This window comes from Cylas formicarius, unplaced genomic scaffold (assembly GCF_029955315.1).
Source record: "Cylas formicarius isolate icCylForm1 unplaced genomic scaffold, icCylForm1.1 PGA_scaffold_10__41_contigs__length_53128322, whole genome shotgun sequence".
Classification (NCBI taxonomy): domain Eukaryota; kingdom Metazoa; phylum Arthropoda; class Insecta; order Coleoptera; family Brentidae; genus Cylas; species Cylas formicarius.
Window position 1 is genome coordinate 9,912,220 of NW_026844214.1, and position 17,001 is coordinate 9,929,220.

Consider the following 17,001-nt stretch of genomic DNA (forward strand, 5'->3'; position numbering starts at 1 on the left):
AAGAATATCACCAGTCAACCATGTTTCTGAAATTCCCAGAATATCATAGTTTTCATTTATTAAAAGTAACTTAATTTCAGCAAATAATGAACGTGCATTTAAAAAAAGCAATATGCAGTGACTTCATTTCTATTGGCGAATTATATAGTTTCAATTATAAAAGAATTTTTTAACCTTAAACCTAAAACAAACAAAAAAACAATCTATAAGCGAATTTTAACAGTAAGAAAAATATATAGAGAGAAAAAAAACACAATATTGACGAAGGAAAAATATTATATTGGCGATAAATGTACCAATACCAAACCATGCATTCTGACTTCCGGTCATCATCTATTTGTTGCAATATTTGATGATACTCTCCTCCGTTTTTAATAAAGTCTTACTTTCATTTATATTCGCAAATATTCTCCCATCCGTTGTCCATGTCTGTCAATTTTATACCTCGCCAACATTAGCAAACTGTATCTGCGTAGAGTAAGCTCCTCAACGATCAATAAGTTGGTATTTTTGAGGTTCTTTTTGTGATAGAATACATGATTCCTTTAACTGACAGATAAAAATTGTATGATAATTGGCCTTGGCTTTGAAGATCATGCATTCTTCCTTCCACCAATACGACAGCAACGCTCGATATTAATATTGGAAATATTGAGCTTATCTTCCATGAGTGTGGAGAGCTTAGTCTTTAAATCACCATTATCCTAAGGAAGTCCATATAAACGAAGTTGACTAAGTTTCGCATTTTGTTCCGGTTGATCCATTTTAAGATGAAGTTCGTCTTTTTCGATCAGAACATTTTTTAACTGCCCTTCCATAATATCAATTTTAGTTTCAATCCGTTCGTCAGCGAATCCAAAAAATTGTTGCCGTTGAAAATTTCACTTATAATTTTTTGCGACGCCTCCTTGACAATAGAAAACAATTCCGTTTTTTGCCTCTCAGTGAATACCATTGTAAATAGCTGCGAAATAATTCCTTATCAATGAATTATTGTATTACTTTCTAATACGTTTCTTGATGATCTAGTTAATCTAGTACAACACGCAGCCCGCCCGATTTATGATTACAACTTGGATAAAAAACGGGGAAAATATTCGCACTATAGCCGGAGATCAATTATACTGTTAAACAGGAGTCAAAAAATAACGTGCTACTCACATTGCGAACGCATCGCTATTCTCACTAGCATATACATAGATGTTTAACGTAAAATAGCCGCCACCGAAAAACAGCGAATTTCTGACTTTGAATCAAAACATTTCAAATTTCAAAAAGGTCTTAGTAAACCAGTCTTGAAAACACAACATAAATTGAATCGACTTAGAAACCGAATCGGCATTTATCGATGGGCGTAGGACTGCTGTTAGTTATCAAGCAATGTTGCGGGATTACCTTTTACCACTCATTACGCTCACTGAAGACGAAAACTTTAATTTTTCAACAGGACAACGCACCCATCTATCTAGCTGCAAAAACAAAACAGTGGTTTCAAGACTTTGGTATCCAGTTATTAGAATGGTCAGCAGTTAGTCCAGATTTAAATCCGATAGAGATACTTCTGGGGCAAAATAAATAATGTCAATAAACTCAAACAAAGACTGCGATCGATATGGGTCAAAATTTCATTTTAGCATGCCTAAAAGGCTAATAAAAGTTGGAAGAAATATTAAGGCAATAAGAGATAAATGTAAGCAGTGACTTTATAATTTTTTACAGTACAAGTGTATAGATGGTACGTTATTTGAGATTTTCACCATTATAAAATAAAAAATATAAATAATATATTCACTCATTTGAATGTACTATTTGAGTACCTAAACTTTAAATATGTATCAGTCTATACGTTTGCACAGGTCTGCATATCGCAGAAGTTTTAGAAAACACCGACAGGTCGATGTTTGTACACACAGATATCCAGAAAGTGTTTCACCAAATGGATCAACCAATATTATTGCGTAAGTTGCAGAACATTGGGCTTTCACAAGATATATTGATTTTTATAAAATCGTATCTCGTTAAGTATAGAGGCCATAAGTCTGAAATTTTTGTTGCTGCGTCTAGAGTACCTCAAGGGCCGAATTTGGGTCCCTTACTTCTTTGATTTTCATCAACGATTTATCCAACGTTAAATTTAGCTCATTTGCAATTTGCGTAAGACATAAAGATCTTTCTGGGCATCACTAAGTATCATTGCAAGGAATTACGAAACGCTTTGCTCATGGTAAATCAGTGGTGCTGTGTGAACTCTCTAAAACATGATATTGCCAAATGCGAAATTCTGTTCTTTTATCGAAATAATAGTCGCATATTTTTCAGTTATACACTCAACAGTGTGTCCGCTCAGAGATCTCGGTGTTGTGTTTGACACTAACTTTGAGCACATATTAAGAATAACGCCGAGAGTATCCAAATTACTGGGCTAATTTGTTGGAAACTGGAATATTAATCTACAACATGGTCACTTATTCACGAAGACCAAACTTTTAGTTTGAAGAATGTCTAGCATTAGTGGTTCAAATATTTTCACTTTAAGTTACATGGATTTATCTTCCAAGGACATTTGATAAATTTTGGTACTTCAACTCTTTGATATGAAGCGTCTTAAGATTAGACGGAATTGTGGCTGAATAATTCTCGTTTTTGGACCGGTATTAGCTGTAATTAGTGCGCTGACATTTATTGTTCTATTGTTTTGTTTTTTAACTATTTTCACTAACTGTGTGCTTGCTTCTCGCAAATAAAGCGATATTGTTATTATCGTTATTATAAAAGTACGTCTCTCTGAATGGAAAATTATGTTCAACATTTGAATCTCTTACTGAGTAATAAGTATTTTGAAGAATTTTTTTTGTGAATTAAGGAGGGCTTACAGGCCTCACTCATAATTCTAATCGTACGTAAAAGAAATGCATAAATTTAAATGTGACAATAGTATCCATTTATGTTTAGGTTTGTGGTCTATGTCTTCCTTAGAGACTGTTGTAAGACACAATGATGCCTAAGTCTCATTCTATTTTGGATATGGTTGGTTTGTATAATAAAAAGTCTTCTAATGAACGAGAGAACAATCTGAGAATGTGGAAATACGTTCTTTCGAAAATGATGGTGAAACTAATTTTTCTGCTAGTTCAGTTTACTGCAAAATTGATTAGGCAAAACGGGACAGAAACATGGGTTTGCACTTGCACAAAATCGCCAAGTTGATTCTAGCGAAACTTTTGACACCCGCCATTTGTAATCACATTATATCCGGGTTAAACTCTTCGGATACTTTATGTATTCGCCCCGAAAATATAAATGACCGTGCAATTATTACTAATTATTATAAATTTAAAGTTCTCGGAAAATCTGGCAGTACAGTTGACGTAATTTCATTGAAATAAAACGAGTGCTTAAGTGCTTTCGAGGGCTGCGGCCGTTTTCCTATGAATACCCGCCTGGAAAACGTTAAATTAGATTTAGTTGGACCGAGTTGAAATTATGTTAGCATTTGTCTCATTTTTCATTGCCTAATCCGAGATTTATGCATTTGCCTTGTCGAAAGAAATTTTAGTGAGCGTTACTACTTTTTATTGTAACAGGAAAGTAACTCAAAAGCGTTCAATGTTACCACAATACATATGATGGTGGGAACCTTAGACGTTTATGGAAGACGAGTTATACGAATGCCTTGCAATTTGGTCAATAATATATAAATATATTATGTATAAATATATTATGTATCTATCTAAAATATCAAAGAAGACGCTACTTATAAAATGAAATGACAACGCCGCATTTCTGTAGATCGACAAATATCTGGCTTTTATAAACGTTTAACAAGCTAACCATCGTGTTTCACTCTGATTTAATCTGATTAATAGCGATTATTTTACACCAGATCCTAGCTATATTTTTCCAACGACTATCCTAAAATACTTGACTTAACTAAGCTTGTGAAAAGTGACACTAAATACCTCAGCTCCATTATACACTGTCGCGAGTCACTTCAGTCGGTAATTTGACGTGATGATCACGTCACAGGTCACTCAGTGGTGAATTGATTCTTTTTTACTCAAAAAGTGATGGTCGTGGAAAACTTACATCACGTTGATAAACTCCTTTGGTAGCTCGTTTATTAAACACTCGCTCCGCTCGACTAAAATTGTGTATATCAACCTTAGTGTTTCGAACGGTTTTGAATTACCGATTTGAACTATTTTTTTTTTCAATTATCCAATTTTAATGTATAAAATTTAACTCGCGAAAATTTTTTGAATAAGGAAAATCAGGTATACTATTGTTTGTATTAAAACTACTCAACTAGAATTTTAATATTTTTATTTGTCACTAGTATCCAAAATTGAAAATAAGAATATAGTTTAAATTAAAATACACAATTGCCATGTTATTATTGGGATCTCAGTAATGGTAAAAGATACAAAGTCGGTTAAATGGAGTAAAAATGAAGAAATTTCGGAGATATCCCCATAAGAACTTATATGTAATTTTTCCTTGTCGTTCTTTACAAAATGTTGATAACATCGTTGTAATGTTTTCAAATACCGCCCTATTATATTTCTTGAATAATTATAATTTATTTAAAAAAACCGTTTCGCTAGCCCTAGACCTGTGTCATTGATTGGTTTGCAATTTATATGAATGCCTGAACAAGTTGACGCGAAGCAAGTCAATAGTGTACAGCATAATTGTTGAAGTGGAAGTAATTTACAATTGAAAATATATAATACTTTTATGGTTTATGAAACAGTAAAATCGTTCAGGTTAATTTTACCTGGCATATTTATTTCGGTGTAATTACTAAAAATATTCAATAGTAAATGTGAAAGTAGTTCTAATTTCTTCAATAAACTCGCCTCTATGGAATAAAAGAAATGCCAACTAGGCCATTCTGGATATACGATGACATATGCGGAATTCACTCCCTATTTACGCTGTAGGGGCAGTGTTGTTGGGTTTTCTGCCCATTATGTCCTGTAATTTGCATACTACATTGCGTGAAATATCTTTCAGAATAAGGGTGTTTTTTCCTTTGGGTCGGATCTGCTTAAGCTTTTATGAGGGTCAGACCGAAAGCTTCATGCTATTTTAAATATTTTCCGTCTTTATCTTAGAACTTTGTTTGTTTAGCTTTCGGTTGCGAACTTGATAATGGCAGCGAGGCGAGGTATTAGGTTAAGATTTAATTCGATTAAGTAAATAGCCTGATAATCCATTGTACTTTTTTACGTATTACTATCAAGAAAGAGATAAACTTCCCTACTGGAGTGGTGGCGAACGGGTGTGTTTTAATAAAAAATGAAAAACAAGTTTTTACAGTCCCTACTCTAAAACACTTAATAAAGCACTGATCAAGCGTTTGCAAAGTGATACTTCATGACGTCAGCTTTGCTAACCATTGTCAGGAGCCACTTCGGACATTTTCTGCGCTTACTATGGCTACGGATTCGATGGCGATTACATGTTTTCGGTAGATTTTGACGATTGTCAATTCTAAAAGTTATGTCACACGTCACTCACTGAACGTGTTGGTGCCGATGTGTAAAAAAAAAGCTAATAACATGCAAAACGATGATAAAATTCTTCAGTCACTAGTTCATGAAGTTTTCCGCTCGTGTCAAAACAAACTCATGATTAACGTATCGTTTATCAAACTTCTTACTTAAATACGAATAATCCAATTTTTCCATAGACGATCAATAACTCTATTTGGTAGGAATTATCAACTATTTTTCTTGAAAACCAATTGATAGGAAGGAAAGAATCAAACAAAATTACTTGTATGAATCAATATTATTGGAGTGTAAGGTGCGAAGGTCAAAAAGGTCTAAATGCTTAATATGTTAGTGAGGTCACGTACTCGTGTGATAATTAACCTTATCCGACGCACCCTGCTGGATTACTGACAAGGTTCTGATGACCGAACGATCACCAGAATAAGCGATCCACCTACAACTTGTCAACGGCTATGAGCGAATGAACAAATGGACAAAAGGGCACTCTTTTGTCCTTGGGGTAAGAAACTGCGTCAAAAGGCGGATGAACTGAAGAAACGAACAGCATAAGGATGTATACAAGGAGAAACTGCCACATTAAAGATCCACATCCAACAACCAAAAACTAACCTTACTGATCATGGTCCTCGAACACCGAGATCCGACAGGAGAGGAAATATGCAACAGGCTTACAGGACCTCTCACGTCGATATTAAGCGAAATCTCTGTGACAAAGCAATAAATAAATGAAAAATTGCTACATGAAACGTCAAAAGCATGTATGAACTAGGGATGATACATAATGTAGTACAAGAACTGCAAAGACTAAAAATAGATATACTTGGTATTAGTGATACTAGATGGTCAGTTCAATAATACAAAGTTTATTTCTCTGGAAATAATGAAACCCATCACAGAGATGGAGTTGCAGTCACTGTATCGCAAAATCGTTGTGTAATCGATCATCAGCTTCATTCCTGTATCAGACAGAATTATGCTAGAACAACAAGACCAATTTCAATATTTTACAGGTATATGCTCCTACAGCCAAAAAGCCCGATGAAGAGATCAAGCTGTTTTACAAAATTATAAACCCAGTTCTAACGACAAAATCAAGAGACGTCAGGTTGGAAAGAGGAGGTGCGATGGATATATCTACCAATATGGAATAGGAACCAGAAATGAAAGAGGCGATAAACTAGTACAATTCTGCCAAGAGAAAAAATTATAAAATAACACCGTCTTCAAACTTCCTATGCGAAGCCTGTATACCTGGAAATCCCCGCCAGATAACAAAGAGAGACTGGTAAAAAATCAGATTGAACCTGTTAATAAAAGCAGATACAGGAACTGTATTAAATCAGTAAACGCGTGTCCAGACGCTGACGCGTCTTCTGCCCATAATCTCTTGGTTAACTAAAATAAAAAAAAATATATAAATTGTTTTGAGGCAATTACAAGATACGTCAGGACCTGAAAGAAAAAATAAATAATAACTTACGGACACTTGAGCTAAAAGAAAAATATCGGAACGAAGAGTGTATAAATAAAAAATGGTACTACCTCAAATCAGCGCTGATGGAACCTATGAAGGCTATATGTAAAACGGGAACCCAGAAGGCAAAACGAAAGTAGGTAACTGATGAATTCCTTTACGTTATGAACAAGAGAACACCTTTTAAAAATGAATACGAACAATAAATCAAATAAAATCAGAGTAGCAAAAGAAACTTTTTATAGAGCAAAATGTGAGGAAATTGAAGAATTACAATAAAAACATAACAGCTTCAATATACATATAAAAGATAAAGAACTAACGGGACTAGAAAAACGGAGTCGACCCAATACAATATGAATAAGAAAAACTAAGAATGTGAAAAAATTATGTCGATCTCTTTGAAGATCATAGGTAAAAAGTTGAAAAGCGCCAGGTTCAGATAATATTTCAAAAGAAATTCTTAAACTTATAGAAGACGAGAGAATTCACGTCTTGGATGATTTGTTTGATGATATGTACAAGTCAGGAATAATACCAAGAATGGCTGACATCAACCTCTATGACGTTACCAAAAACGAGAAATACTAAACAATGTCCAGACTACCGCACTATAATCTTGATGGGACATACACAAAAGGACATGTATTTGTGCTTTGTTGATTATAATAAAGCCTTTAACAAATTTCACCATGACTACCTCATAAAACTCCTACACAGAAAAAAGGCTATACTTCAGAGACATTAACAATATTTAAAATCTCTACTATTGCCAGAGAACGATAATTCAGATAGAAGAAAAGACAACTGGGGAAATAGAAATAAAGAGAGGAGTCCGGTAGATTTGTGTTCTTTCACCCATCATTTTAAAAAATTATCGTTAAACACAAATAAAGCCAAATTTATGCTCATAACAAAATCGACAAGGAACATCGGCAATGCATATGCAAGGCGGACCTATTGTAAGAGTTAGAAATTACATTTACGGACTCTTTAATGAAAATGCTGACAGCTCTCAGGAAATAAAAACCTGCATCGAAAAAACCCGGGGCACTTTTATGAAGGTGAAACAAGTATTCTACAGTAGAGGATCTTAACGTGGAACTGAAATTACAACTTATGAGATGTTTTGTTTTATCAGTGAGGTACTATGGCATGGAAGAAAAGTGATGTGAAGAAAATAGAAGCTTTGGAACTTAAAAACTCAAGTAGTAATGACTATTATAAAGAGGTAACTGCTATTCATCGGACACATTATGATGTGAAACAAATATCAAATCCTTGAACTTATAAAGCAAGAAAAAATAAGATCAGTGGAAAGGTAAAGACATTCCTGCGCGGATGGTTCAACACCACCAACATTCGTAACGAAAACGCCACTTGAAGAAGAACAATCAATATTAACTAAAATTTATTACTAAATGCGATTAAACTTTTGTCACAGGAATTCTTAAATGTTAACATGCAATTATTAGCGCAGCGTCGCTTTTTATAGCATTTATCGCCAACCTAATTAGAGCGTAGTTGCTTCTAGTCCTATTTTTACATACAGTTGCAATGGCGAAAAGGAACTTTTCGAATACCAATAAAGTAGAGTAACAGTTCTGTTGAAAGATTGGAGTCTGATCACGGACTTTTGCTCTATTCGGCGCAACTGATGTTACAGATTTCCCAGTTAGTGCGGTTAATGTTACGAAAACCCTTTTGGGTGATTCGGACGCATTTTATACACATTGCATTAAGCGAAACTCTACGATAATCGCAGTATGCGGAAATGCTCAGTGCACAAAAAACTTGTACATTGATCCTATCAATTAACGCTACAAACTAATCAGTACCAATTCGTTCCGCCTACCTCTATAGCGCTGATCCGTATTTGAGAGAGAGAGAGAGTTTTATTACGCAATAGAGATCTGTAATGTTCTATTTCGTTCAATAGAGGTTTTTTAATTGCGGGTTCAATCTATTTAGCAAATTTCAATTTGGAACATCAGAGATTATTTATATGAAAAGGAAAAATAAATATGAAGTTGGAATACGAAATGGTGACTTACACTTAAGACCGGAATAGCCGTTGTACTCAATTCAACACAAATTAAAGAAGAAAAGAATTATAAAAAAAAATTAAGTCACTACAAAAGAAAAATTCACCATCTTCAATCCTGTGCATCATAGTTTCTATTCCTTTTTGTTAGATATTTTTGAAAATCAAATTGTCGTTCTTATGGAATACCCATAATGCTACTAGATATACTGAGGCCTTGCCTATGCTGACTATTCAAGTACTTTCGAAACTAACATCCAAAAATGCTGAGGGCCATTTAATATTAAACATGTGTGTGTGTTAAACCAATAAGAACTTACTAACTATATGGAAATATTTCCCTTAATTCCCCTAATTGCATAAGTTTTTTGACTAAGAGATCAACTTGAAATTGTGTCGAAATGCTGTCAATTATTCGCAACATATTTAATGCGCTGATTCTGCAAAGGAGAGGGATTTAGATATATTCTAATATCTATTTGACCTGCGGCACAAAGAGAGGTTTAAAAAGGTCTATAGGAAAAAGAGGTAAACTATTAAAATTCAAGATAAGCAATTAATTTATTAATTATGATTACTAATTATAAAATAGTAATGTCAAAGTAAATCTTCAGCAGCTTAAGGATTTTTTAACTTGATAAAGTTTATAACATAAATAAAGAGAACGACATTACAACGAAAACCATAATATCCATAGTATAATGTACAATAGTTGTAATGGGCTCAATTTGATTGTCAATCATCGAATATCACTCTCAAAGAACTGGTGAGTGTTGTGACCCAGACCATAATCTCAGAACAATCCAATGAAGGAAAAGCACACATAGCCAGATAAGAGAAATGAAAAAGGAACTTCCTACCACTAGAGAAAATAAACAAACGCAAAAAATCATTCATAATATTTACCTTTGAACCTTTGGTCGCTTCATTCCTGCATAATAAGGACAGTAAAGCATTTTTTATGGCTTCTATGGAAGTTTTTGTGGTGTGTGGTTTGTGGAAAATGCCGCAAGAACAATATTTTATGATGAAATCCATTTCATCGGATTTAAAATATAATATGCAAAAATATTTTAATTGGGTGTACTACAGAGACAGATATCTCAAAGAATATTTTTCTACTCCCGTCTGTAAAATACCTAATTACACACCGATCTGGCGGCAAGCGTCACTTTACCACGTCAGTTTCGTTTTCCACGAATCCGAGCCACTTCGGATATTTCAGGTATTTTACCGCACGGATTTGGGAGCAATCGGATATTTTCGGAAATATTTCCCACGCTTTGAATTTTGACGTTTGTTAATTCTGACGGTCATGTCAGTGAATGTATTCGTGTTGTTTTGCGGAAATGTACCCATAAACTAACAGTCTTAGAAAAGTGTAGTATCCAACACTGCAACACGTTCGGTAAACTTTTTAACTCACTCGTTTATTAAAAACTCGCTCCGCTCGTGTCAAATAAACTCAAGAATCAAATGCCGTTGGCCACACTTGTTGCATAATATACTATTACATTGTGCCTTTAAACTAGGTAAATTAAAGGCTATGAAATTAAGGGCCAGTTAATTATTGTTGAAGTATCTATAAATTGCTGTTGAATGCATTTGTAAAGCTGGTTTGTCGGGAAGTGGTAAGTATGTTGGTGTAGTTCTCCTAAGTAGCTTTAAAGAATAATATGTTTTACATCAAAAGTTATGAATAGGATAATTTTTACTTATTGTTTCTTGAGTGAAATCAAATAACAGAGCGATTTGTATTGAGTTAGAATTTTGAACCGGAAAGCTTTTTTCTTTAAACTGCAAACGACACCAAAGGAATTGTTATTTATAGCAATATTGACATAAAAAATACAACGCAAGCATAAAACTCATCAACTTATTTATACTTAGGAACTATTTTTTTTCAGAGATCTCATTGAAATGTAAAATCGACAATTACGATAAATAGAATCGATTTTGTTTTTTGGATTATTCTTGCCATTTCAAGAAACTGCTGTAACCATTGACCATTGGCCATTGCCGAGCAGACCCTTACCCGTAACCATTTCAGGACTGTCTTAGGAATTTATCTATCTATACTAACAAGCGGGGTATAAGCATGTTTTCAATTTTTTTCGATGAGAAATTCTTGAAACATGTCCATATAAAAATTAGTACAAAGTAACAATTTATTACGTTCTATTTTATTACATTTCTAAATAGGACCATCATTAATATATAGAATATTAAATATAATTGCAAAAAAATATCAGTCACTTAAAAATTCGTCAATATTGCTACTGTCGTCACCTCAAATATTTTCTTCTTTTATTACTCGTTTTTTACAGTTAGATCACCTTTATTTGTACTGTTATTTTAGCTATCTCTTGTCGAATTACGTTTAGAGTACTATCACTAAATTTTGGTGCAGTGTTATATGCGCTTTCAACGCAGACCAAATGATTACCTCCATATCATAGTATATATCATATCACAACTGATGTTTAAGTCTGTCAGTACTTTTTTATGCAGTTCTTCTAGGGTTAAAACGCTATCCACTTTACAAGCGTCGTAGATTATACCCCTAAATCGTCTCTCACTTCCCTGTTGACTATCCCATTTGCAACAATTTTTTCTTATAATTGAATTCGGAATTTTGGTAATGTCACTTGTTTTTCTTATAAAATTGTAAACATTCAACACACACACACACACACACACACACACACACACACACACACACACACACACACACATACACACACACACACACACACACACACACACACACACACACACACACACACACACACACAAACAAAATGATTATTTTCAAACTTACCCGTAAGATAAACTGCTATTAAAATAAAAGCTTCTACTTATTCGGAAATATCTCGCATCATCAATGCTTAATCAAATTTAAAACGGTCCATATACGCTTGAAATAAAAATTTCTACAAATAATCATTACGGTCCATCTCAGGCAAGACCTACTTAATGCAGAATAAACATCTGTTGAGATGGGTTTGACCGCGGTCCTGCGAAGGTCTGCGGTTAAGGTACTATAAAATACTTAAAACGTCAAAGCAATAAAAGAATTATATTTTTGGTCGTATTATAACTAGTTAACTAGATACGTAATAGTTTTGCGATTTATAGTTGGAGAATCTTTATCTGTTCTCCATGGTTGAGTTTATTGCTCCGGATGTCATAGAAGTTAAATATAACAATAAATATAAATATAAACAAACTTAAACGAATGAAACTAATTGGGAATTGCCCTAGTTGCACAAATGGCGGATGCCCTTGTTAAAAAGTGTTATTTCGTACAGTTACATACAATTTCCTACAACTATTGTTTGTTATTAAATCCTATTCTATTCATACATTTATCACGCGCATTGCAGTCACACAAACCAAGTTCACCAAATATTTTGCCGCATCGTCCGTTAGTGTAAATAAAACAGATTAAGGGAAATGGGCTTTTCCCAAAATACCGGAAAGAGCCGGAACGTCAATAATTTACTACCACGTACCAATTATATTTAGGATAACCTTGACATTCCTGGTTGGCGTCTGTCTGAAATCGACCCGGCAATAATAAACGCCAGCATCGCTGTCATTTACGTTGTCCAGCGTCAGTTTCGCCGGATGATCCTGAACCCTAAAGAATGCCCTTTCGATTCCCAGATAATTTTCCGCGACCCACCGTTTGCCTTGTTCCAGCGGTTTCTCCCTTGCGTCGATCCTGTAACAAATGTCGATAATTTACTTCTAGTTTTATAAAATATTTAAGGCGGTTTTACGGGAATTAAACTAGTTATATATTAATTTATTGAAATTATAATTTTAAAGTAAATTATAGGTTTCCTTGGTTTCCATTGATTGATTTATTGGACAAACTCATAAATCACGCTGACTTTCTGTTATCTTCTTTTTATTTAATTTTTTAAATCCATTATTTAAACTTATACACGGCACTGGGACTCGACATACGTGAATTCAATATAGCAGTCCAAATTTTGGTGTGTGCATAGGTTGTGAAGAATTGAATTAAAAGAGGAAAAAAGATAACAGAAGGTAAGTGTAGTTCGTGGTCCGACTAATCAGTCAAGAGAAAACAAAGAAACTAATAATGGAAATGGAAAACACACATAAAAATTATCTTCCAATGAGCATCCATTCAGCACATTAACCAAAACGGACACCTCTGGGTACCAAGTGTTTCATCGAAAGAAAGTTAAATGAATTTACATAGATGGCCATGAAAAACAAGTCTTTCTGCACTGTCAAGCAAAGCGTTGATATTTCAAAGTCTTACAGTTTAATTTTATGTTTTTTATATTATAAATGTTAGCAAGTGATTTTCTTATAAGCTGCTAAAAACACTAACAGAGAATCCCAAATACTTTTCACACAACTTCTGGGTTTCTCCTGCATCGGTTTTTGTTGAGTCGAACTTGCTAACTTTTCGCCAATCAGCCTGGGCTTTTTCAGAGCTTAGCTCTGAAGAAACCAACAGGGTGATTGACGAAACGTCAGCAAGTTCGACTCAACAAAAACCGACGCAGGAGGAACGCTGAAGTTTTGTAAACAATATGACAGTAGCATGTGGAAGCTTCTTTGAAAATGAGTATCCCAAAGCACGAAAATATAAGCAAATATATTTTAATGTAGAAATTCCTTCTGATCCCCTTTGCTTTGTTGCGATTTTTTTTTCGATAAAGGGTGTTTTGATGGCTTTTATTGAAATCGGTAGGAAATATTATATTATGACAAACTGCATTGGACTCACGGTTTATTTGATATTCAAGCTCAAATGCTTAATAAACGAATGTAAGATGTTTTTTAACTGGGATATATAATATGTTGTTACATTACTTTTTACAAAACTTTTGGATTCCTCCTACGTCTGTTTTTGCTGAGTCGAACTTGCTGACGTTTCGCCAATCATTCTGTTGGCTTCTTCAGAGCTTGACTGAAACTGATTAAGCCAACAGGATGATTGGCGAAACGTCAGCAATTTCGACTCAGCAAAAACCGACACAGGAGGAATCAGATCTTGACTGAAACTAATATTTTACTCTGCTTATATATTGTTTGAGGAGGGCGGAGCTAAGTTAGGGACATAAACATCATCTCAGATGACTGACTCCCATATTGATGACAGGTAGAGACCTGAGTCGCGGTTAAGATTGTTAGGTTGCTTATAGATTTCTATAGACTCTAGGATTTTTCGCTGATTACATGCCAGAATTTCAGTTTTATCGAATAAAATTTTATGTCTGGTTTCATGAGTGTGTCCTTCAACAGTTGATGGGTTTATTAGTCTTAGTAGTAAGGCTCTTTAGTATTCTTTGGGTATAGTTGATATTTTTCGTCGGGTCTCTCCAATGTATTCTTTGCCGCATATGCATGGAATGCTGTAAACTTCTGGTATCTCACATGGAATTTTGTCTTTGACGAACCGAAGATGTTGGTGGCTGGAAGTGGTAAATCTAGTTTTGACGTTATACTTCTTTAGAACTTTTGATATGTGGTCAGTGATGTTTTGAATGTAAGGAAGTACATTTGCGACTGTGGTCCTTCCTTACATTCAAAACATCACTGACCACATATCAGTCATCCGAGACGATGTTTATGTCCCTCATTTAGCTCCGCCTCCCTCAAACAATATATAAACAGGTACAGACTAAAATATGAGTCAGTTTCAGTCAAGCTCTGAAGAAGCCAACAGGATGATTGGCGAAACGTTAGCAAGTTCGACTTAGCAGAAACCGATGCAGGAGAAATCCAGAAGTTTTGTAAAAACTATACAGTAACCTGTGGAAGTTTCTTTAAAAAAAAAAGTTACATTGTCTATTTTGTTACATTTCATTTCGATTAGAGCTCTTTCAAAAGCGTGTGAATGACCTCTTGGATAAATTTAATGTGTACTTGCTTCAGCGTTTGAAACATTTTAGGTTAGGTTTTGACAAAACGCAAGTTATTTATAAGATCTTAATCTTTCGATATCATAAACCTTAATAAAACGACCCAATAACGAAACTATCTAAATAAATAAAAGTGAAACTTTTTCAATGCCATGCATTTTATGTGATAAAAAAAATAAATAAATAATAAGCATTCGTTTATGCATCATAATATGACTGACGTTTGATATAGATTATTAGAATAAACTAGTTTAATAATGTTTTGTTAATTTTTTAGCATGTTGCTAATTAGTTGCATTTTTAAATATTTACGTTTATTATTTGTTATGTGTGAAAAATGTGATCTTCGCAGCATAATACAGGATGATTCATTGGCTGATATACATACTTTGCCCGCATATAGAGGGTAACTGAGAGTACCGAATCATAAATTAATGGCAGTTTAATTAAAATGAAACAAGATCATGGTATATTAAATTTTTGCAAATTTGTTTCAAGATTTGTATATCTAGTTATCCTAGATTTACAGCCAAGAAAAAATTAAAAACTAATGGATCACTCTTTACATGTATATCCAGCATTTTATAACACTGTGATCGCGAAAAAATGTACCTAGAAACTTTTCACGATAGTATTTTGTTTTCACCAGGCTTCTCCTAATCTGCTTTTTCGGAAATGCCACTAAGCTATAAAGGCCGCGAAAATACAGACACATAATCCGAACTTGTTGCTTTCATATGACAACAGATCACTTTGTATATAGACAACTGTTCAAATTAGTTTTAATGGGGTCTGTCTACCTACATAAAGTTGTAAAGAGAATTTTTAACAAGCAAATTATAGCAAATACACGCAAACAAACTAGAGACATGGACGACATTAATCATATAAGGAACAACAAAGGCTAACATATTTGTAATTCCCTTTGCTACAAATAATAGTCCGCATCCGCATGCTGTGTCTTCGGTGAAACATTCCTGGAAGATATAATTTTAACGGAATTCGATGTCGCTGTGTTTAATAAACACTTGCCTTTGGTGCGTTAATTTAATCAGAAGACTTCCATTTTTGATTCAATTACGCAGACATAGGCATTTGCGAGATATTATTTTAAGCATGATTCACAATTACTTGCTAATTATTATGTGGGTCAATGAGAATTATTGTTGCGTTATGAAATTTATTACAAAGTGTTTATCCGAATATAGGGACTATATAAATTAACTTAGCGAGCCTTCTTTATAAGTTTTACAAGGCTAGCGATAAACTTGTCCTCGCATATTCAACTGAATTTTCTAAATTTTAAAACTAGATTCAAATATATAGTTTAAATTTTGTACATTGAAAATAACGAAGATGTGAAGTACAAAAATATGAAATACTGGCAGCATTACTCGCTTCGCTCGTGCCAAATACACGTGTGATTTAAATGCTGTTTACCGCACTTGTTGCATAATATTCTATTACCAAACTTTCTGCATAATATACTATTAACACATGATATTTTAAAAATTTGTTCTTCGCATCGTAGCGATATTTAGTAAATGATTTTAAAGTACAGAACAAATTTTTGATAATCGCATTTTTAAAATTAAAATTTGTATGTGTATATGGGATGACACAAGAGAGCGGTAATACTATAACTTTTAAATGGTATTGCAGGGCAATTTGAAATTTGACTGAATATAGGTCAAAGGTGCAATTTTTGGACACTCCAGAGGCTTAAGAGGAATCGACGGTAATTGTTGAATTTCAAATGGAAATACTATTTACCGAGCCGAAACTTTTTGTGACTTGTCCAAAGGAACCAATACATTACAGAAGCTTAGTCTCTGTGTATCAGCACGATTGCAAATTCTGATAATTGTTATATTTTTGTTACTTATTGGTTTTGCTGTGTTGTTGATTTGAATGATCATACTACAAATTGAGAATAAGGTGATATGCTACTGACATTAAGTTAGTAAAATTTTCAATGGCTGCGACAAACTATTTTGAGGTTATAGAGCGTTCCCACTTCCTTGTGTCATTCGATATATTGCGTATTAATTT

The 17,001-nt window shown here is 33.9% G+C and overlaps 1 protein-coding gene across 1 annotated transcript in view; it reads right to left on the reverse strand.

The window, feature by feature from the left end:
* Positions 1-12,541: 12,541 nt before the first annotated feature.
* The window catches only part of LOC132708255 (uncharacterized), a 377,569-nt gene continuing 373,109 nt past the window's right edge, over positions 12,542-17,001 (reverse strand). The window contains exon 3 of the mRNA XM_060680450.1: positions 12,542-12,764. Coding sequence (XP_060536433.1) covers positions 12,542-12,764 — 223 coding nt within the window. The remainder of the gene's footprint in view (positions 12,765-17,001) is intronic.